This window comes from Heteronotia binoei, chromosome 4 (genome assembly GCF_032191835.1).
Source record: "Heteronotia binoei isolate CCM8104 ecotype False Entrance Well chromosome 4, APGP_CSIRO_Hbin_v1, whole genome shotgun sequence".
NCBI lineage: Eukaryota > Metazoa > Chordata > Lepidosauria > Squamata > Gekkonidae > Heteronotia > Heteronotia binoei.
In genome coordinates, this window is record NC_083226.1 from 75,483,576 (window position 1) to 75,507,242 (window position 23,667).

Consider the following 23,667-nt stretch of genomic DNA (forward strand, 5'->3'; position numbering starts at 1 on the left):
TCATAAATGATTTGGAGTTGGGAGTGAGCAGTGAAGTGGCCAAGTTTGCGGATGACACTAAATTGTTCAGGGTGGTGAGAACCAGAGAGGATTGTGAGGAACTCCAAAGGGATCTGTTGAGGCTGGGTGAGTGGGCGTCAACGTGGCAGATGCGGTTCAATGTGGCCAAGTGCAAAGTAATGTACATTGGGACCAAGAATCCCAGCCACAAATACAAGTTGATGGGGTGTGAAATGGCAGAGACTGACCAAGAGAGAGATCTTGGGGTCGTGGTAGATAACTCACTGAAAATGTCAAGACAGTGTGCGTTTGCAATAAAAAAGGCCAATGCCATGCTGGGAATTATTAGCAAGGGAATTGAAAACAAATCAGCCAGTATCATAATGCCCCTGTATAAATCGATGGTGCGGTCTCATTTGGAGTACTGTGTGCAGTTCTGGTCGCCGCACCTCAAAAAGGATATTGTAGCATTGGAGGAAGTCCAGGGAATGGCAACTAGAATGATTAAAGGGCTGGAGTACTTTCCCTATGAAGAAAGGTTGAAACGCTTGGGACTCTTTAGCTTGGAGAAACGTCGACTGCGGGGTGACATGATAGAGGTTTACAAGATAATGCATGGGATGGAGAAAGTAGAGAAAGAGGTACTTTCTCACAATACAAGAACTCGTGGGCATTCGATGAAATTGCTGAGCAGACAGGTTAAAACGGATAAAAGGAAGTACTTCTTCACCCAAAGGGTGATTAACATGTGGAATTCACTGCCACAGGAGGTGGTGGCGGCCACAAGTATAGCCACCTTCAAGACGTGTTTAGATAAAAGTATGGAGCAGAGGTCTCTCAGTGGCTATTAGCCACAGCGTGTGTGTATATATGAAATTTTTTGCCACTGTGTGACACAGAGTGTTGGACTGGATGGGCCGTTGGCCTGATCCAACATGGCTTCTCTTATGTTCTTATGTTCACTAGGCTGCTTAAAGCAGCAGAGTTCACGGCCGATGCAGCTCTAGATGCGCTCACCTTTTGCTCCAGAGGTTTGGCTTCAGGGGCAGTAGCCAGAAGAGGCATCTGGCTGAGAGCATGGCCTGCAGACAATCACTCCAAACATATCGTGATTTCTTATCCATTTCAAGGAGAAAAGCTCTTTGGTAGTGCCTTAGACAAGATTCTAGTGGAAACTAAGGTCAAAAAGAAAGCCATGCCAAGAAACATTCGGAGACCTGATAGAAGAGGTTTTTATTCTTAGCCCTTTCATTCCTCACACACCTTGGCCAGATCTAGGCCAGATAACAAAACATCGTCTTGGAATCAACCAAGGCAGTCCTTCAGAAAAGGATTCAATAATCCTAGATTCTCCAAACAGAACACAGACCGTAGAGACAAGCAGGACCGGGAACCAAAGTTCAACAAGGTGTGACTGGACTTCAATTCTGGTAGGGGGAAAACTACATCATTTTCAAGACGCCTGGGAGGCTTCCCAGACAGACTGCTGGACATTAGAGATCGTATCATGCGGTTATGCAATATAATTCAAAAACACCCCACTGGAATGTTTCCTAGTGTCCCCGATTCGAAAGAATTCTGCAAAAAGATCAATAATGAACAAAGCCATAGCACATCTTCTTGAAATCAATGCCATAGAACCTGTACCAACAGAACAGATGGGTCTGGGCGTGTACTCAATATTCTTCACTGTCCCCAAGAAGAATGGAGATTGGAGAACAATACTCGACCTAAAGTTTCTCAACAGATTCATTCATCTCCGACACTTTCATATAGAGTCTCTAAAGACAATCACAGAGGCTCTACAACCAGGGGAGTTCCTTACGTCATTGGCTCTCATGGAAGCTTATCTGCATATCCCGATCCTTTTATCCCATCGGCATTTCCTTCGATTCTATGTGGGACACAGACATTTCCAATTCAGGGCACTCCCCTTCGGCTTAGCCACAGCCCCCAGAGTCTTCACAAAAGTGATAGTGAATGTTGTGGCCCATGTCAGACAACAGGGGGTTCATGTCCATCCATATCTAGACGATTTTTTGATCAGATCATCGTCCAAACAGAAAGCTCTGTCGGATGTCCAAACAACTATTCGTTGTCTACAGGAACACAGTTTTCTCATAAATCTATCCAGGAACTTTTTAGAACCAACACAATGGTTGGAGCACCTTGGCATGGTCATAGACACACGAAAGAACTCACTTTTTCTCCCAAACGACAAGATCCAGAGAACCAAGCAGCTCGTGATTCTGGTTGTCCGGAGTGTTTACACTCCATTATTGACTCTAGCCAAATTGATGGGCTTACTCATCTTGAACATAAACGCTGTTCAGTGGGGCAGACTACATACAAGATCTTTACAAACTTGCTCCGCCCCCACCAATACCAGATCATGAAAAAACAGAATCCACAGATCAAGGTCACCTTAGCAGTCAAGCAATCTCTGAAGTGGTGGTCCAGGGATTCCAACCTTCGCCAAGGGAAAATTTACTGCCTTCCCAGGGAGATACAGCTGTTCACAGATGCCAGTCTGTCAGGATAGGGAGCAACTCTTGACAACATCCCAACACAGGGTCGCTGGTCACCGTCAGAGGCTCAACTTCCGATCAATGTATTAGAGTTGCGAGCAATCCGTCTAGCCCTATTATTCTTCACTGAACAAGTATAGAAGTGACACATACTAGTACGAACAGACAATGTGGCTGCAAAGACCTACCTGAATTATCAGGGGGTTCGAGATCCTCAGCTCTGTCCAGAGAAGCAAAGACATTATTCACCTGGGCAGAACATCATCTTCTGTCCATCAGGGCAGAACACATCAAGGGCATTACCAACATTCAAGCAGATTGGCTCAGCCGAACGATCATACAACCAGGGGAATGGAGGCTAAAGACGTCGGTATTCCAACAGATAGTTGAACAGTTTGGATGACCAATCATGGGTCTGTTTGCTTCTCACAACAATTATCAGATACCCAACTTTTGCACCAGATTTTTTCATCCGGCAGCAGCAGCAGTGGATGCATTGACAGTTGTTTGGCCTCAGGGGCTGCTGTATGCCTTCCCTCCAATTCTGGTGTTATCGAGATGTCTTTGCCAGGTACAGCACCAGAAGGCGTGGGTTATCTTAGTAGCTCCGTGGTGGCCATGGCACCCATGGTTTTCTATCATCCAAAAGCTATCGACAACTCCACCTCTCCGGCTAGAGATTTCCCCAGACATGTTGACACAGGGGCCAATTTGGCATCCACACCCGTAATAGATGCAATTGATGGTGTGGAAATTGAACGGTCTAAATTCCTGAAGTTAGGTTATTCTTCAGAGATTACTAACACATTATTGGCCTCCAGGAAGGAGTCCACCACCAGGATCTACAATGCTACTTGGAAGGCATTTCATCGGTGGTGTTGCAGAAAGGCAAAGGATCCCCTAAATCCATCAATTCAATCCATATTGGAGTATCTACAAAATGGTCTACAATTTGGACTGAAACCAGCCACCTTACATAGGCAAGTAGCAGCATTAACTTCAGTTTTGGGACTGATACAGGGAAGGGACGTTTCCATACATACACACGTACAGAGATACCTGAGAGCGGCCACACTCAAGTGGCCTCCACAAACTCACAGATTTCCAATGTGGCATTTACATACTGTTTTGTCCGCACTCACGAAACCACCCTTTGAACCTATACAGGACATTTCTTTAAGATGGTTGCGCTTGAAGACCATCTTCGTGATAGCAATCACATCAGTGAGAAGGGTTTAGGAAATTAATGCACTGTCTGTGAAGAGAGAACTCTGCATTTTTCACAAGGACCCTTCGTATGGATCCCACTTTTCAACCCAAAGTTATGTCTAAATTTCACAAGTCCCAGGAACTTCGTTTGCCATCATTCTGCCCAGATCCTGAACATCCCAGGGAACGAATGTGGCATAACTTAGATGTTAGATGTTGCCTGAAGGCATATTTAGTTAGGACTGAACCAATCTGGAAGACGGATGCCATGTTTATCAATGTTGCACCACCAAAGGTGGGCCAAAAAATGTCAACCTCAACCATCAGCTATGCTATTAAGCAATGCATCACGGAAGCCTATAAAGCAATGAAATTAGATGTACCCAGGGAAATCACAGCACATTCAGCCAGAAGTGTGGCAACTAATGCGGCATTTAACAAATATGCTTCAATAGACGAAGTATGCAGGGCTGCAACATGGTCTTCTATTTCAACATTCGTTCGTCACTACAAACTAAACACTTACAGCTCAGCAGAAGCAGCATTTGGCAGAAAAGTTTTACAACATGTGTTCCTGGAAGAGATTGATGCCCCACCCAGTCATTAATCTACTGCTATAGGAGAACCCAAGATGGCCTCCGACTCAGAGGGAGAACGACCATTGGTACTTACCATGAGGGGTCATTCTTTTCTGAGTACAGGAGGACATCTTGCCCACCTCGCTGCATCACTCATACTAGGGCCTGTTCTGCCATGTCTGTTCCTTTTTCTTGCTGCTTCACAGTTCTTTCTGTTACGCTTGTTGCATCTTAACTCATTATTGCTGTTTGATTTTTCTGAGTAAGGTTGATAGTCTAGGAACTGCTTCTTGGAGTATCCCAACTGAGGAGATGGGTGTTCTAGGGTCATGGGAAGCGGAAGAAGAATAATTCTATTTCCTGCCTCCCTGACAAGATGGTGGAAAGCACCCAAGATGTCCTCCTGAACTCAGAGTTATACAAGCTGTAGACTCACTACTTTACATTGTAGCCAAGTGTCATTTCTTCAGTGTTGTCACATGAAAAGATATACTTAAATATTTACAAAATGTGAGGGGGTGTGTTCACTTCTGTGACATACTATAATATGCCTAGAGTTGCTTAAGACGCATATTGCATTAGTAAATGGGCAAACATAAAACATTGCATTTTCCACTCTCTTTTTTCATATGCTTTTGAAACACAGAAGTTCTATACTGAATGTGTTTAGTTAGTTTACTCAGAGAACAATCCTAAAAGGTCTGTTCAGAATCCTACGCAGGTTCAGTGGTACTTACTCCCATGATTATATTTTAAAGGATTGTGTTGCTTGTAGTCTTAGGTATAGTCCTTTGTAGAATTGCTTCAGTTCAAGCCAATGACTTCAATAGATTTATACTAGAGAGACCCTGAATAGCACTGTACTGTTCCAGTACAATCCTAAACAGAGATCCTTCTAATTCAGTGAGGCTCGAAAGATTGAAAGAAAAGATTGCACTGTTATCCACTTAAATGCAGCGGGAATTCATATGCAGATTTTTATAGGCAGTGCACTGTCCTGTAATTAAAACTGAAAAATAACTTGCAGATGTAGAGGTTTTTTGTTTATCAATTGAGAGGTATCTCAATGATAGTAATGGTACTAACAGTGCAATCCTATGCAAAGTTTCCCCCATTTGTAGGCATTGCCTCCTTGTTAATTAAATGTAATTTGTCATATGAGCATTCTGAAAATTTACAGTCATTGATCAATTAAGTATTTTATTGTGACCACCAGTGCTTTCCACTAATAGATTTTGGAACCTAACCCACTGTGCTATGAAAGGCTGCATCCTGGAGGTTAATTGATCTGAATTATGTACCAGTATTGAAAAGATGAAGAGTGTTTGCCAAGGAAAACAAACACATAGTTTTCTTTTTTCCCCTTTTCTTTCATTCTTTCTTTTGTGTGTGTTTGTGTGCAGGATGGACTTGTTATACCTTGTGAAGTTTAGAATAGGGTGAAGCCCTCTGCCTTGTTTCAGTATAATGAACTATTATGAATGGAAACATGGGTTTATTGTAAAACATCTGATACTAGGATGAATTAGTTCAAAAGCTGTATTGCTGAAAACTTACATCCTTTGGATTAATATTATCCTTGCATATCCACAAGAACTACAGTAACATCTTTTGTGTTCTTCAGAGGCACATCTCTCCAAGAAATTTGTAGTCATGATTTGGGTGGCTGCATCCACAATTATCTCCTGCTATGCTTTTGACACCAGAGCACATTGTGACCAGTGTTCCCTCTAAGTTAAGTGAGTGTGAGCTAGCTCACAGCTTTTTAGCCTCTGACTCACACATTTCTGTCTTAGCACATAAAAAATGGCCCCAGAGCAAGCTAATTTATGCAGTAGCTCACAACTTTAATGCTAATAGCTCATGATTTAAATGCTAGTAGCTCATGAAGTAGAATTTCTGCTCACAAGACTCCACAGCTTAGAGGGAACATTGAGTGACTCAATGCTGGCTAGCCTGTACTTTCTATTCTTCCCCCCCCTATAACTTAATTCCAGTGCCTTCCTCGAAGTCAGGAGTGTCAAACATGCAGCCTGCGGGCCAAACTGGCCTGCCCAGGGCTTCAGTCAGGCCCGCAGGGCTCTCTTCTCCCCCCTCCTGTCCTCACCCTGTGAATCTCTGAAGGCTGCGGCAACATTCCCAGATCCTTCTGCCTTCTCTTTGAGCCAGTTTGGTGTAGTATTTAAGTATGCAGACTATTATCTGGGAGAACTGGGTTTGATTCCCCACTCTTCCACTTACAGCTGCTGGAATGGCCTTGGGTTAGCCATAGCTATTGCAGGAGTTGTCCTTGAAAGGGCAGCTTCTGTGAGAGCCCTCTCAGCCCCACCCACCTCACAGGGTGTCTGCTGTGGGGGGAGAAGATAAAGGAGATTGTAAGTCGCTCTGAGTCTCTGATTCAGAGAGAAGGGCGGGGTATAAATCTGCAATTCTTCTCTTTCCAAAGGCTAAAGCAGAACGCAGAGCTGCAAAGAAAATGTGGAATGGATTTCCTATCTGGCCTCTGGACAGAGCAGAGGTGAACGCAAAATCCAGTCCACGTTTTCTTTGCAACTTTGTGTATGCGTTTCAGTGGAGAGGAACTTTCCAGCATTCCTATGGCCAGCTGAAGCTTCCTGGAGTTGTGTTGTTGCAAACCAAGTATTGATGCCTTGAGCCAGCTTTGTCTCTTCTCAGTATGGTTGCCAACTCCAATCCCAGAAATATCTGGGGACTTTGGGGGTGGAGCCAGGAGACACTGGGGTGGAGCTATGGGGGAGGGGAGGGGAGGGAAACGGCGCCGGGGAGCGTGGCGAGCCGTGGCTCGCAGCTGCTGCTCGCTGCTGCCGTTTTTGAGTGGTCGTTTGTGCAGCTGTGGCAGCGCGGCTGCCTCCTCTTCTCCGCTCGCCGTGGCTGCTCCTCCGAGATGGGCTCAGCCTGAGCCCATCTCGGAGGAGCAGCTGCGGTGGGGCGGGGGGAGCGGCAGCGGCGCGGCGGCCTCGCCCGTTCCGCACCGCCTCTGGGGTGGAATCGGAGGGGAGGTGGAGGCGGGCCAGGAGCGTGGCGAGCCGCGAGTCCGGGTCCTAGAAGGGCCCGGATTTGTGGCTCGCCATGCTCCTGGCCTGCCTCGCCCTCCCCTTCTCTGGTTTTGCCTGCGCTGCTGCTGCCTCTTGGCTGCTCCTCCGAGATGGGCTCAGCCTGGGCCCATCTCGGAGGAGCAGCTGCGGTGGGCGGGGAGGGGGTGGCAGCGGCACGGCGGCCTCGCCCGCTCCAGGATCGGGCGGCTCACCATGCTCCCCGGCGCCGTTTCCCGCCTCCCCCCGCTTCCGTTTTTTTGGAGAGCGGGGGAAGAGGGTAGAAATTCTGGGGTCCCCCGCCAGGGCGGGAGGGTTGGGAAGCCTATTTCTCAGCGGAGTAAAAACTAGTGCCTAGTGAGTACTCTAACTTGGGAACCCACAGCCAAAGAGGGATATGACAATGGAGAGCCAAGTTTCTGGTGTGATCTTTCTGCTTTTTCTTGATGTTTTATTTTTAAAATTTCATTGCAAAATCCCACTATTTCCCCTTTCCATTTTAAACAAAATATTGCAAGAGTTTTATGCATGTATTTTAAGTTAAAAATTGATATATTTAATTGTGTTGGCCTGTGTCCTCTATAAAGTCTATACCTCTGCTGTCTGGCATTACATTTTAAGGACATGCATGGCTCAGTCCCACAAAGTCCAGTTTATGTCAGATCTGGCCTCCTAATAAATGAGTTTGACACCCCTGCTCTAAGTTAATGATTTTCCATAAGTGGGACTGCACAAAGAACAAAAAGAATGAAAAAAAGTTTTAACTGATGTTTTTGAGTGGTCATTTGTGCAGTCATACAACTTATCCCTTCTGCCTTGTGCTGACCTGCATTTGTGAGACTTCTGCACACAGTTGTCTAAAGGAGTGGGAATGCGCTTACTTCTCATTTGAAGTATCTGCAGGGGTGCAGAATTCTTGGGAGACTTTTTGAGAGACACTGAGACTTGAGTTGGATCAGACTGCTCTGCTTTTGGGGTTGCTGCTGCTGCTGCATGGGCCCCTTGTTGATCCCTCACCCTCTCTGAGTCACTGCTGCCAGGATTTGGAGGTAGGCGGTTCTGTGGTGCAGCCATGTGCTCTTAAGCAGGCGGACATTGGCATGGGGTAGTTTTGCCCAGAGCCTGGGGCTATGCTGCGTTTTGAAGCCATCAAGGTAAGGATGAGATGGGGAAGCTTGGTCCATGCTGGTGTTTGTGCATATGTGTGTGTGTGTGAGATAGGCTTCCCAAATCCCCTGCCTGGGCGGGGCCCCCCTATTTGGAGCCTTCTCCCCCCATTCGCCAAAAATCTGGAAAGCGTGGGGGAGGGGGAATGGCGGCCCTTTCCACCCAGCCCCGATCCCAGCAGCTTCTCCTTGCCCTTACCTTCAACACTGTCAGACGAAGTTATTTAATTGTATATATTGGATTTAATGCTGTTAAGTTTAATGTTTTATATTGTTAAATTTAAATGGTTTTATCTATTATTGTATGTTTTTATGAAATGTTGTTAGCCACCCTGAGCCTGCCGAGGTGGGGAGGGCGGGATATAAATAAAATTTATTATTATTATTATTACCTTCCCACCCAGCCCCGATCGCAGCAGCCTTTTTTCCGTTTTTCCAGGCTGCTTCCCGCCCCCAGTCAGCTGGCTGGTGGGGGGGAGGGGAAGCCCCACCCAGCCTGCAAAGGACCATGTGCCTTTGCACCTCTAGAGGCTTGACTTGAAAGGCTTCAATGGTGTGTCTGTGTTGTTGTGAAGAATCTGGCAGCAACTGGTGAGTAGAGAGGCCAATCCCCTGCTTCAGACTCTCCAGAAATTGGGGGGGGGGGGGGGGGGAAGGAAACATCTTCATTATTCCCTATGTGGAGATCGATTCTCATAGGGTATAATGGGGAATTGTTCTGGAGGTTTCGGGGGCTCTGGGGGAGCTGTTTTTTGAGGTAGAGGCACCAAATTTTCAATTTAGTATCTAGTGCCTCTCCCCAAAGTACCCCCCAAGTTTCAAAACGATTGGACCAGGGGGTCCAATTCTATGAGCCCCAAAAGAAGGTGCCCCTATCCTTCATTATTTCCTATGGAAGGAAGACATTTAGAAAGGTGCTGTCTCTTTAAATGTGATGGCCAGAACTCTCTTGGAGTTCAATTATGCTTGTCACACCCTTGTTCCTGGCTCCGCCCCAATGTCCCCTGGCTCCACCCCCAAAGTCTCCTGGCTCCACCCCCAAAGTCCCCAGATATTTCTTGAATTGGACTTGGCAACCCTAGTGTGTGAGAGAGAGAAGGGGCAGGAATGGGGGAACAGGTGTTTGAGTCCAGGAGCACCTTTAAGGCTAACAGCAAAGTTTTCGTTAATTGGAATTGCGTGTGTGTGCTGTATGGGGTGTCGGAGAAGCCAGAGATTGGGTGTGTGTATGGGGGGGAGACTGTGCATGCCCTCCTCCCCCTCAGCAAAGGCATTTGAGTCCAGGAACCTCTTTAAGGCCAACATAGTTTTTTATATTTGGTGTGTATGTATGCTGTGTTGCTCAGTGCTCCAAGCCATAGATGAGTGTGTGATGACTTACTGGCCTTAATTCTACAGTCTTTAAAGATCAGAGACACTAGGAGCAATGGTTTTATCAGTCACAAAATGTTCTGCTGTCCTGAGAAATGCATTTCAGTAATGATGCATTTAAAAACACTTCCAGATCAAAGAATGTACTTATAAATCCATATCTTGTACCTCCCTGATAGATGCTATTCTGGGATGAGCATTCATAATGCAGCAGTATATTCTTTTACAAGGGGCTGATTTTTCTTTTTTTACTATAAACATTTTCTATGTACACAGAAAGGTAGTTTCAGAAGAGTATATTATATTAAAGGGACTATGAGGAGCATATTACAAAAAACATAAAGACCAACAATAAAAATTTCTTCAAATATATTAGAAGCAGGAAACCAGCCAAGGAGGCAGTGGGGCCCTTGGATGACCATGGGGAAAAAGGATTACCCTGAAGGAGGATAGGGAAATGGCTGAGAAGCTGAATGCATTTTTTGCCTCCGTCTTCACTGTGGAAGATGAGAACTTTTTGCCCGCCCCAAAACCACTAATTTTGGAAGGGGTGTTGAAAGACCTGAGTCAGATTGAGGTGACAAAAGAGAAGGTCCTACAACTGATAGACGAATTAAAAACTAATAAGTCACCAGGTCCGGATGGCATACATCCAAGAGTTCTGAAAGAACTCAAAGTTGAACTTGTGGATCTTCTAACAAAAATCTGTAATCTTTCATTGAAATCTGCCTCCGTTCCTGAGGACTGGAAGGTAGCAAATGTCACCCCCATCTTTAAAAAGGGTTCCAGAGGAGATCCGGGAAATTACAGGCCAGTCAGTCTGACTTCAATACCGGGAAAGTTGGTAGAAACCATTATCAAGGACAGAATGAGTAGGCACATTGATGAACACGGGTTATTGAGGAAGACTCAGCATGGGTTCTGCAAGGGAAGATCTTGCCTCACTAACCTGTTACATTTCTTTGAGGGGGTGAACAAACATGTGGACAAAGGAGACCCGATAGATGTTGTTTACCTTGACTTCCAGAAAGCGTTTGATAAAGTTCCTCATCAAAGGCTCCTTAGAAAGCTTGAGAGTCATGGAGTAAAAGGACAGGTCCTCTTGTGGATCAAAAACTGGCTGAGTAATAGGAAGCAGAGAGTGAGTATAAATGGGCAGTCTTCTCAGTGGAGGACGGTAAGCAGTGGGGTGCCGCAGGGCTCGGTACTGGGTCCCATCCTCTTTAACTTGTTCATAAATGATTTAGAGTTGGGAGTGAGCAGTGAAGTGGCCAAATTTGCGGATGACACTAAATTGTTCAGGGTGGTGAGAACCAGAGAGGATTGTGAGGAACTCCAAAGGGATCTGTTGAGGCTGGGTGAGTGGGCGTCAACGTGGCAGATGCGGTTCAATGTGGCCAAGTGCAAAGTAATGCACATTGGGGCCAAGAATCCCAGCTACAAATACAAGTTGATGGGGTGTGAACTGGCAGAGACAGACCAAGAGAGAGATCTTGGGGTCATGGTAGATAATTCACTGAAAATGTCAAGACAGTGTGCGTTTGCAATAAAAAAGGCCAACGCCATGCTGGGAATTATTAGGAAGGGAATTGAAAACAAATCAGCCAGTATCATAATGCCTCTGTATAAATCGATGGTGCGGTCTCATTTGGAGTACTGTGTGCAGTTCTGGTCGCCACACCTCAAAAAGGATATTATAGCATTGGAGAAAGTTCAGAAAAGGGCAACTAAAATGATTAAAGGGCTGGAACACCTTCCCTATGAAGAAAGGTTGAAACGCTTAGGGCTCTTTAGCTTGGAGAAACGTCGACTGAGGGGTGACATGATAGAAGTTTACAAGATAATGCATGGGATGGAGAAAGTAGAGAAACAAGTACTTTTCTCCCTTTCTCACAATACAAGAACTCGTGGGCATTCGATGAAATTGCTGAGCAGACAGGTTAAAACGGATAAAAGGAAGTACTTCTTCACCCAAAGGGTGATTAACATGTGGAATTCACTGCCACAGGAGGTGGTGGCGTCCACAAGCATAGCCACCTTCAAGAAGGGGTTAGATAAAAATATGGAGCAGAGGTCCATCAGTGGCTATTAGCCACAGTGTGTGTGTGTGTGTATATATATATATATATATATATATATATATATATTTGGCCGCTGTGTGACACAGAATGTTGGACTGGATGGGCCATTGGCCTGATCTAACATGGCTTCTCTTATGTTCTTATGTTCTTATGAATGAGTAGGCATATTGATGAACACAGGCTATTGAGGAAGACTCAGCATGGGTTCTGTAGGGGAAGATCTTGCCTCACTAATCTGTTACATTTCTTTGAGGGGGTGAACAAACATGTGGACAAAGGAGACCCGATAGATGTTGTTTACCTTGATTTCCAGAAAGCTTTTGATAAAGTTCCTCATCAAAGGCTCCTTAGAAAGCTCGAGAGTCATGGAGTAAAAGGACAGGTCCTCTTGTGGATGAAAAACTGGCTGAGTAATAGGAAGCAGAGAGTGAGTATAAATGGGCAGTCTCGCAGTGGAGGACGGTAAGCAGTGGGGTGCCGCAGGGCTCAGTACTGGGTCCCATGCTCTTTAACTTGTTTATAAATGATTTAGAGTTGGGAGTGAGCAGTGAAGTGGCCAAGTTTGCGGATGACACTAAATTGTTCAGGGTGGTGAGAACCAGAGAGGATTGTGAGGAACTCCAAAGGGATCTGTTGAGGCTGGGTGAGTGGGCATCAACGTGGCAGATGCAGTTCAGTGTGGCCAAGTACAAAGTAATGCACATTGGGGCCAAGAATCCCAGCTACAAATACAAGTTGATGGGGTGTGAACTGGCAGAGACTGACCAAGAGAGAGATCTTGGGGTCGTGGTAGATAACTCACTGAAAATGTCAAGACTGTGTGCGTTTGCAATAAAAAAGGCCAACGTCATGCTGGGAATTATAGCAAGGGAATTGAAAACAAATCAGCCAGTATCATAATGCCCCTGTATAAATCGATGGTGCGGTCTCATTTGGAGTACTGTGTGCAGTTCTGGTCGCCGCACCTCAAAAAGGATATTATAGCATTGGAGAAAGTCCAGAAAAGGGCAACTGGAATGATTAAACGGCTGGAACACTTTCCCTATGAAGAAAGGTTGAAACGCTTGGGACTCTTTAGCTTGGAGAAACGTCGACTGCGGGGTGACATGATAGAGGTTTACAAGATAATGCATGGGATGGAGAAAATAGAGAAAGAAGTACTTTTCTCCCTTTTTCACAAAACAAGAACTCGTGGGCATTCGATGAAATTGCTGAGCAGACAGGTTAAAACGGATAAAAGGAAGTACTTCTTCACCCAAAGGGTGATTAACATGTGGAATTCACTGCCACAGGAGGTGGTGGTGGCCACAAGCATAGCCACCTTCAAGAGGGGGTTAGATAAAAATATGGAGCAGAGGTCCATCAGTGGCTATTAGCCACATTGTGTTTGTATATATATATATATATATATATATATATATATATATATATATATATATATATATATATATATATATATATATATATATATATATATATATATATATATATATATAATTTTTTTGGGCCACTGTGTGACACAGAGTGTTGGACTGGATGGGCCATTGGCCTGATCTAACATGGCTTATGTTCTTATGCCTTTTGCAGTGCCCTAGCTGCGGTAAAATATGGACTTATTTCCAGTTAATCATGCTGAAGGAGTCTTTTATTGGGAGGAAGGGTGAATAAGATATCTGCGGTAGAAAATTGTCATTGAAAATTGCATAACTGTATAAAAGTATTATTTGGATAGAAGTTCTAAATATAACTGGGCAGCTTACTATGTACTTTATTGGGGATGAGGCAGGAAGTAGGAAAGAACTTGTTGTTTAGATTAAAGTGACGATATTGGAAGGGGCTAGAACTTGGAAAGTGACATCACTTGACCTTTGACCTAGAAGTAACACCACATGAAATGACATAACAAAAGCGATATTACATCCTTGGTAGGCACCACCTCCAAAATCTCTTGGCTCCACCCACAAAGTCCGCAATTATTTCCCAAGTCAGACCTGGCAACCCTACTATTTAATATTTCTTAAAATCTGTATATTACTATTTCTGTCAAGATGGTTTTAGCATTTCTGTGTTCAAATTTTCATTTCTCACATTATTTCAATATGATATATTTCCAAGATTAGTGATTCTGGAAGTATAACTTGCATAAGGGAGAAACATATGACATTCTCAATGTTTTTGGACGTAGAGATGAATTTTTTTGAAAATATTGACACTGTGAGGAAAAATTGTTTTCTCCCCCTGCTTTTTTTCCCCTAGGGAAAAATTCTGAATTTGTAGGAAAAAATTGAAATATATGCACTACTGATTTACTTTACTATTTTTAGAGTGTGAAACTCATATAGAGTTATGGGGAGTTAATTACATTGAACAGAATGGGACTTCCTTCTGAATACATATGCATACATTTGTCTTACTAACATATACATTGGGAAAGTCAGTACTGAACTCCTTGAAATTTGCTTTGGCATAAACACACAGAGAAGCAGACTGCATTTATGATAACAGAAATGAAAATAAATTATGTAGAATATGTAAGTATTTTTATCTCACTTCATCTTAGCAATTTGAAGATATATATCCTTGAAGTTAATGCTCCATACATTCTGATTCTGAACTGTTTGTCTGGGCTTCAGATTTTAAAGAAAATTTAAGGTTAAATATGAATGGAAAGAAATTTCTCCAGTCTTTCAATCACTAGTTTTTCCTTGATTGTGTATGTATCTTTTATGTTTCCAAGCAATTACCAGTTGATTTCACAATGCAGAAAAGGATTTTATATAAGTGAAGATTCCACACTGGCCTGTCTGCACTCTGTAGAGTGCCTCCTTCCTCATCTATCCTATCCTCTACCTCACTTTCATACATGAGGTTTCATATTTCACAGGGGCTTCCATGCATAAAGCCTGTTATATATCAGTCCAGTCTTGCATCTAGCATAGATAATTTTAGAAAGAGAGAATTAGAAAAGGCAAACACTTTAGTAGTATGACTTTCTCTCTTTCTGAGCATCCACTTAAGAACTGGTTTCTATTTGTCTTCTGCAGCTGCTGCTTATGATTCAGAACTGCTTTCTAAATGATCTCCATTCTCTGAGGTTGTGGCCTAGATTAATATTGTCAGGGATAAATGAAAGGCTATTTGCGTTGTTGTAACCCCATATCATCATTTCACTGAAAATAAATTGTTGTAGTACATAGTCACAAATTATAATTAGTGAAACTATGTTATAAATAGTGAAAATACAGTGTCTGGGGGGGGGGAAACCCTATTTTGTTGTAACCATTATGTTTAGTGGTCTGTTGTGTCTAAATTATTGTACAATGGTGAAGCATAATTGCATGGAAAATCCAAGTGCCTCTGAGCCATGCCTAGGGTTGTCAGGTCTCTACTGGCCACCAGCTGGGGATGGGGATGGGGACATAAGATTGCCAGATCCAAGTTTGGAAACTCCTGGAGATTTGGGGATGAAACCTGGAGAGGACAGGGACCTCAGTGGGGCATAATGCCATAGAGCCCACCTTCCAAAGCATCCATTTTCTCCAGGAGAGCTGATCTCTGTAGTCTGAAGATGAGCTGTAATTCTAGGGTATGCCTAGATTCCACCTGGAGGCTGGAAAACCTGGTTATGCCTTAGTGTGATTAAGAGAAAGAAAACACAAAGTGAATGAGGCTCTGCAAAAAGAACAAGCATTTAAGCTGGATGGTAGAGCTTTGCTCATTTCCCCTCCTGCTCACAACTGCTGTTTTATACTCTGAGAACATAAGAAGTCCATCTAGTCCAACATCCTGTCTCACATAGTAGCCAACCTGTTCCTCTGGATTACCAACAGCAGGGCACAGAATCTGAGGCTTTCTCCGATGTTGCCTCCTGGCTCTGGGATTCAGAGGCTTACTGCCTTTTAATGTTGAGGTTCTCCTTAGTCGTTATGGCTAGTAGTCATTGGTAGACTTATCCTCCATAAATCTATCTGATCTCCTTCTATAAAGCTGTTTATTCCTGTGGCCAACACTACATCGTCTGGCAACAAATTTCACATTTTAATCACTCCCTGATCGCGGTCACACTCGCCGCCAGGAGGCGCTACAAGTATAGTCCACCCCTATTTTGAACCCTTTTGCTGGATCACACATCCTGACTACAATCCATTTTGCTGTGTGCCTTTCACGTAAGTGAACGATCAGACATCCCACCACCATTTGTTTGGATTTAATTCTGGAGCGGGGGGGGGGGGGAGAGCAAATAAATATATCAAAATTGGAGATAGATGTTGTACATGTATCTGTCTTAATTGTGGAGTGCTAAGAGATTAACTGAGACCCTGTTACACTCCACCTGTCTCCTCTCAAGCGTAGAGGTAACTAAGAGCCGGGTGAAGTGATTATGTAGTGCAGTGTTACCAGAAGAAATGCATTCCAATATACCATTCTAAATTACATTACATTCTAATATTAATTGAACTACATTACAGCCAGTATTTTAATCTGCTACTCCAAATAAGAAATACACTAAAATAAAGAGAATGTATAACCCTTCGTGAGAATACATATGTAAGGACTGAATGAGTTTAGCATATGTACTGATATAAGAAACCAATATCCCTGTTAAATCCTGGGGTGGGGGGGCATGTTTCAAGTGTAATAACTTGTAATTCAGAAATTTCCTTTTCTGGTTTGTTCCTGAAGTTCCTTTGCAATAAAACAGCTACTTTGAGGTCACCCATTGAATGTTCTGGAAGTCTGAAGTGTTCTCCTACGGGTTTCTCAGTTTTGTGATTCTTGATGTCAGATTTGTGCAGAGGCATTCACAGACATAACAGAAGAACAGAGAAATTTGTTGCTATGTAGCCTATGTTTTGGTATGTCAGTATCAGTCTGCAGAACTTTAGATGATATATCAATGGTATTTGTGGCAAAGATAGCACATGTATGTGTCTCTTGATCATTTACAGGCAAACCTTCAGTAAAGTTGAGCACACATAACCTCACTGTTATTGAAGGAAGAAGTGTCACGTTGTATTGTGATGCCACAGGAACTCCACCACCAGTTATATCTTGGATTTTCACTAACCTTATTTCAAAACATGAGGTAAGAATTTTATCTAAAAATATTGGAATCTGCAAATATACTGTAACTTCTTTTAAAAACATGATTAACATTTTTTTCTGTTTGTTTTTATTTCTGCTTTAGTCCTTAAGCTTTGTCTTGATTATATAACATTGGTGTGGAATAGTGATCCAGTTACATGTCTGCATCTTACACAGTGTCTTTCTTAGAAAGAATCAGCCCTGAGCTGCAGAGTGTCTGTATTGATTTAGCTGTGGGAAGATACAGCTCATGTATGGCTGGTTCATTCTCTCCTTTCATTATAAACTCTGCAGGCGGATCAAAGACCCTTTTGATTTTCTCACAGTGACTGTCTCCTAGATGAACAGCTTAGTATGATGTCAACAAGGAGATAAAGTCCCAAAGAGATGAGAGGCAACCATTAGACTGGTTCTCACCCCTGGCCAGGCCAGTTTGAACCTGATTGGCAAGCTAGCGGGGGATGGGGAAGACTCTTGCAGGTGCAGAGGCCTCCCTGATTTATCTGCCATGCCGCCAGCCCCAGCAAGGGCTAAAACCACATTGCCTTCCTCCTTGCCTCCCAGTAGACCTGCAAATGGGGCTCAATTAAGAATGAGCCCTGGGCCTCTCCACAGCTTAGATCCACTTCCCTGTTTCTCTGCTACCAAAGGCTTCCCGTTCCACCTTGCCAGGTACAATAGTATCTCTTCCTGTTGGCAGGGAATGCACTTTAAAAGATCATTGAAAAACTCTAGCTTGTTTTTCCCGTTATGCAGTCCTTCACTACTCTTCTCTATAAACATATTCACAAACTTTTGTTTACTAAAAGAAACATTTAAACAGATGTTAGTAAGTTTGAATGGTTGTTGTTTCACCTCTTGGTTTAAGTGGTCATCAATACAAATACAATGGAGTTCTTGACTTAATGTTTCATTAGTGTGGTACCTTACTTCATCACTAGTGCTGATAACATGATAGATGCAGACATCACTGGGACCAATGTGGTGTAGTGGTTAGAGTACTGAGCTAAGATCTAGGAGACCCAGGTTAGAATCACAACTCTGCTGTAGAACTTTCTGAGTGACCTTGGGTTAGTCACTCTCTCAGCCTAATTTCCTTCGCATTAGTAAATGTGAAGTAAGAGCCACTTGGATCTGTAGGATCCAAAGGTAGGATATAAATGAAGTAAATAAAAAATAAACAAAAATTAAAATCTTCTGTTTTCCCACTCCCATCAGCTGCTGTTTCCTGTTTCAGTGCTTCAAATATATATATCCTTATTCTGTTAATTTTTCAGCCCTAAAGTTAGCATAGAAATGGGGCAGGGGAGCAAAGGAAAAATATACATATAAAAAGGTGAAAGTTAACACTCTGTAGAGGTGACTCTTAAAAAAAACCTCCTTGGCAGAAGATGACAGTCCTCCACATGGATGTCCAGGAATAAATGTTTGTCAATAAAAAGGAAAAGGAAGACCTGAGGAGAGGATTTTAAAAAATAAATTCTAAAGAGAAAAAGAGCATGGATTTTAAATAACATGTTTGCTTTTATTGTTTTGAATCTTGTATTTAAGAATAACTTCAAATAATCTAATTAGCTGACCATTTTAGCGGAGAGGTGTAAGATATGTGAAATTATTGCCCTGTCTTAGAGCTAATTGCTTCTACTGTGCTCTGCTGGACAAATTTTAAACTACTTTAGGGCTTACAAGAATACCCAACTAAAATATTTTGGTCCCTCTTAGGCTCCAGAATCATATGTTCTCCAATCAGATAGAATGTAAACACATAGCAGAAGTTCACAGTGTCCATGATTTGAAGGAGGTAATATATCTCAATGCACAGACCATACAGTGATTGATTACCTCCAATAAAAAGAAGGTCATTGTTGATCTGCAAATAGATCTCCATCTCTCTTTGTTCCTGGCTTGTTTCCCAGAAAGCAAGTCTATCCAGTGAAAAAGAGAATCCATACCCAGAAGCCAAACTATAGCTGTTCAAATTGAAAGGCATTTTATTAATATTGAGTAAAATAATTCTGTACATTTAAGTTGAAATAGCCAACCACTAATTATATACGGATCTCCTCTGTGGCACATAGTGCCTTTGCTCTAATTAGGCTGGTGTAACAGCTGCAGTTTTTCCCCACCTGGTATGATTTGGTCACAGTTATCTGTTTCCTGGTCATATCAGATGGGATTTGTACAATGTACTCTTCATGGGGACAACCCTTAAAAGGAATTTAGAAGCTTCAAAAGGTACAAAATACTGTCTGAAAGATTACTATCAAGGGTTTTCCATAGAAACCACACAATAAAAAATTGTTAAAGATCTTCATTGGTTTCCTCGTTATTCTGGGACCCATTTCAATAATTGCTTATGGTCTTTAAAACAGCTTCTTAGAGGACTGCCATATTTCATGTGTTCCTATTCAATAATTAACATCTGCTGGACAGGCCCTTCTCCGTATACTCCCAGCTTCAGAAAGCACGTTTGTGGTGGCATCCTAGTTACGGAATTCCCTTCTGGCATGGTGCCTAGCCCAACTTTGCTAGTTTTTGGAAGAATGTTAACATTTTCTTTTTTCACCAAGGTGTTTAAATTTTAGCTAATAGTTTTTAGGGGGTGGGTGGGACTACTGTAGCTTTAATTTATGTGTTCTTTACAGTTATGTCCAGTGGAAGATTTCACAGTAGGAATTGGCGGAGCAGATCTTTCCCTACTTTCCCCTTCCCAAGAAGCCTAACATTTGTCCCACAGCTGGAGAACCCAGGTCTCCTGCTTCAGCTAGATGCATTCTGTCCTCATTCAGTCTCCATGCTGCTACTCAGATGGCTTGCAGGAAAAAAATTCCCAGGAGAATGGGATGGGGATAGTTGTTGGTTCCATGACCGCTTCTGGCATGACCCAGAACTAACGTCATCACTCCTGCACTCATCATAGAGTTCTGGGCAAATGCTAAACATCATCACTCCTGCACTTATCATAGAGTTCTGGGCAAATGCTAAAGCATCATCCCTCCACGTGATGAAATTAGTTCCAGCTTGTGCTAGAAGTGATGGTGCCAGTGACCCCTCTTCCCCCAATAAACACCTTTCAGTTGCCAGCTTTGGGCTACCCACAACTCTTCTCTGAGAACTGGGAGAGCTTTGCATGCAAAGTGGACCTCATGAGGGAACACTGCAGCAATGATGGGGAACCAAGAAAAATGGATTCTTTTTTCTGCTTGTGGCTTATATCAGCAGAGGAAAAAGGAAAGAGGTGACTTTTCCTGATAGATGCAGTGTCCCATCCAGTGGCTCATTTTGCTTGTGAGGTTTTTCTAATTTCCAGAGAAATTTTTGGGACAAATGGCAGGCCACTTGGGAAAGAGGAAATAAGGGAATGATCTGCTATGCCAGCTGCTTCTATGAACTCTTCTGCTGGATCTAACCCTTAGGAGCCCAGAAGGTTTAAGGGGACTCAACAGAATGATTCCTAACCAATTTATTTCTTGTTCTTGTTATAGAGTGATACAAATAAGAACCCAGCTTCTCTTACCATAAAGAATGTATCATCCAATGACAGCGGAACACTGATTTCTTGTGTAGCCGAAAACAGTGTGGGCGAAGACCAAGTTTCTGTTGATCTTACAGTGTTCTGTATGTAAATAGCCTTGTGTACAATTTTAGCTAATAATGATAGCCAGATGATATCAATAGGGAACAGCAATATTGGACTTTTCTACTTATCCTTCCACAAAGGGGCACATTATTTATATAGTGCATATTCGCTTGGATTGAATTAAGGGGGGGGAACTCCCCCCCTTTTTTCTTAGTAGCATTTTATAGTTAAAGCTATCATTGCATTCACTTATTCTGAAAGATCTTTCTAGAAGTTTTTAAAGGGTTCCTGTGTTTAGTATGTGAGATTACTAAGAAAGAGATTTTAAATCAGTGTCATCACTGCAATATTGGCAGTGGCTAATAAAAATTAAAGGTGTATCTTTCTGATGTAGTTTGGTTCTTTAGTTTATGGTACACAATTAGGGTTTCTTCTTCTGGAAGATCAAGGGAAGAGTGTTTCATATACAGCGTATTTCTGGATTCATGCACAAGTAACACTTAAGAAAGAATATTGTTGCATATTACTGTAAAAGTTGAGTGTTTTCTGACAATGTCAACTTCTGTTTTAGACAATTAGAAATTTGCTGAAATAACACTGATGGCAGAGTAGATTCAAAAGAGAAACCATAAGTAAATGCAAGGTGTATTGTAGGTTTACTTAGAATAAACATAGTTATGACATAGATGATAGGAAGTATTTGGTATTAAAGGATATAAGCAACAGGGAAATAGAGAAAAGAAAATAACAAATCAGCATAATTATCTTTTTTGTTTTAGATAATTCCTTTATTAATCAGATATATGAAATATAAGACAAGTTTATCATCAATTCCTTAATCTTAAATTATTTAAAACATGCTGATTGATTTGCAATAGAAGAATACATGGAACACTGATGTTACTTTTACTGTTTTAATATAGTTCCGCCAAATATTACATTTCTTGAAATTCCATATTCGGACCACCACTGGTGTATTCCATTCAGTGTGAAAGGGAACCCACAACCTACTCTAACATGGTTGCATGATGGGGTAAAACTGAATGAATCGGATTATATCTGGACTAAAATACATGTTATCAATCAGACTGAATACCACGGCTGCCTTCAGTTGGATAACCCTACTCATGTGAACAATGGAGATTATACCTTGGTGGCACAGAATCAATATGGAAAAGATGAAGCAAGCATTTCTGCATACTTTATGGAAGATCCTGGAGGTAGTAAGTATACTGTTTCTATAATATCATTGAGGTACTAATTACCTGTGGTTATTGTTTCCTTTTAGTTTGTTTTATGATGATACTGAATTTAACATGAGGGGTTTCTTTGGGGGCATATTCATCCTTTTAGTGGCACTCCATTAAAGTATTTTAGGAAGCAAGGACATGCAAAATTTGATAAAATCATTCAGAGCAGAACATAGTTAACAGGCTGGTTTTGGCCAATTTTATTAGGCCAGTGATTGGACATCCATCATAATAAAAGTATCCTTTTGCTATTACTACTTCATATTGCAATGAAAAATTAAAGGTTTAATTCTACCTGTGGAAGGCCATATTTGTTTCATATAGCATTTCCTTGCTTAACTTTTGCTCCATAGTTAACAGAGGGTTGGGGGTGGTAGGTGGGTTGACAGATTTTTTTTAGACTGGAAGTCTGAGGTACCAAATACTAATTACACAGATTGATTTCGCAACCCACTGTTTCTTGCGTGCAGACGATGTATAGTGTTGTCCTGCATTGAATCATATTGTTATTTAATTCTTTTCTTAACTTGCAGCCTAAGGCTGTGGAAAAGAGAGGTGGGCTGTTACACAGCAGGTACATACCAGCCTCCCTCCCTCCTTCTTCTCTCATTCTTCAAAACAGACAAGGCTCCAATGAGAGTGCTGTTCATTCCTTCCCTGTGGCCTTCTCTATGTATGGAAGGATGAATTGTGTCCTAAGTTTCTAATAAACATATCACATGACTTTAGCATAAATTCCCATACACAGATATTTTCAATTTATGAGAGCAAAGTTTATTTGATATATGTGTGATTTTAGTTTTTTAAAGCTGCAGTATTTCTTAATGGCAAATGTTTCATCATTTCATATAGTTTTTAAAACAATTAAAATATTAACATTTATAAACTGTAGGAAGCACTGACTTGTAGGGTTGTGTGTATTTCTTTTGTGGTGAACAAGTCAACATAATTTTACTATATTTTACTTCAGGATGCCAACATCCAGGAATTTTCCTGGATTTATAACTGATATCCACACTAGAGATGAGTTCTCCGCAAAAATATCAGCTCTGGAGGCAGATCCTATGGAATCACACCCCCACTGAGCTCCGTCCATCCTTCCCAGGCAGTGCGCCTTAAGTCTCTAGGAATTTCCCACATCAGACTTGGAAACCCTAATTTTGCTGTATACTGTAGTGCTGGCAGGATGCCATAACATATCTTTCATACCTCTTGGGGCAGCCTTTAGACCTCAACAATCTTGCTTGCCTTCTTGGATCATCTGGGGTCAATTACCTGATACTCAGAGGAGGGCAAATAAAAGCTTGCTTGTGCTAGTCTGGGTTGCAATGCGTGCTCAACTAGCCTTGGAGTAACTAGGTGTCATGTGACAAAACCCTTAAATTTTGCATATGTGGTGTACAGTTGTCAGTGAGTCTTTAGAATGAAGACTACTGAAGAGCTTACAAATGATTCTGTGGTTACATACAACTGTATACTTTCAGAATAGAACAAAAGTTAACTGAAAAGCTGTAACAAATGTAGCCCACACCTGGATGGCCCAAGCAAGACTGATTTCATCAGATATTGGAAGCTAAGCAGGGTTCACCCTGGATAGATTTTGGATGGGAGATCACCAAGAAAGTCCAGGGCCACTACACAGGCAGGCAATGGTGAACCACCTCTGAGTGTCTCTTGCTTTGAAAATCGTACAGGTTCTCCATGTTGGCTGCAACTTGATGGCACTTTCCACCACCACCACCACAATAAATGCATCTGTCAGTTCT

At 42.3% G+C, this 23,667-nt stretch overlaps 1 protein-coding gene across 10 annotated transcripts in view; it reads left to right on the plus strand.

Annotated features, from left to right (window-relative positions):
* The window catches only part of NTRK2 (neurotrophic receptor tyrosine kinase 2), a 322,822-nt gene that overhangs the window by 85,831 nt on the left and 213,324 nt on the right, over positions 1-23,667 (plus strand). For 6 of the 10 annotated variants that reach the window (XM_060235418.1, XM_060235421.1, XM_060235426.1 and 3 more), the window contains exons 6-8: positions 16,936-17,072; positions 20,557-20,689; positions 21,575-21,874. In XM_060235418.1, the coding sequence (XP_060091401.1) occupies positions 16,936-17,072; positions 20,557-20,689; positions 21,575-21,874 (570 nt within the window). The remainder of the gene's footprint in view (positions 1-16,935; positions 17,073-20,556; positions 20,690-21,574; positions 21,875-23,667) is intronic. The other 4 variants (XM_060235419.1, XM_060235423.1, XM_060235425.1 and 1 more) reach the window with 1 other exon arrangement.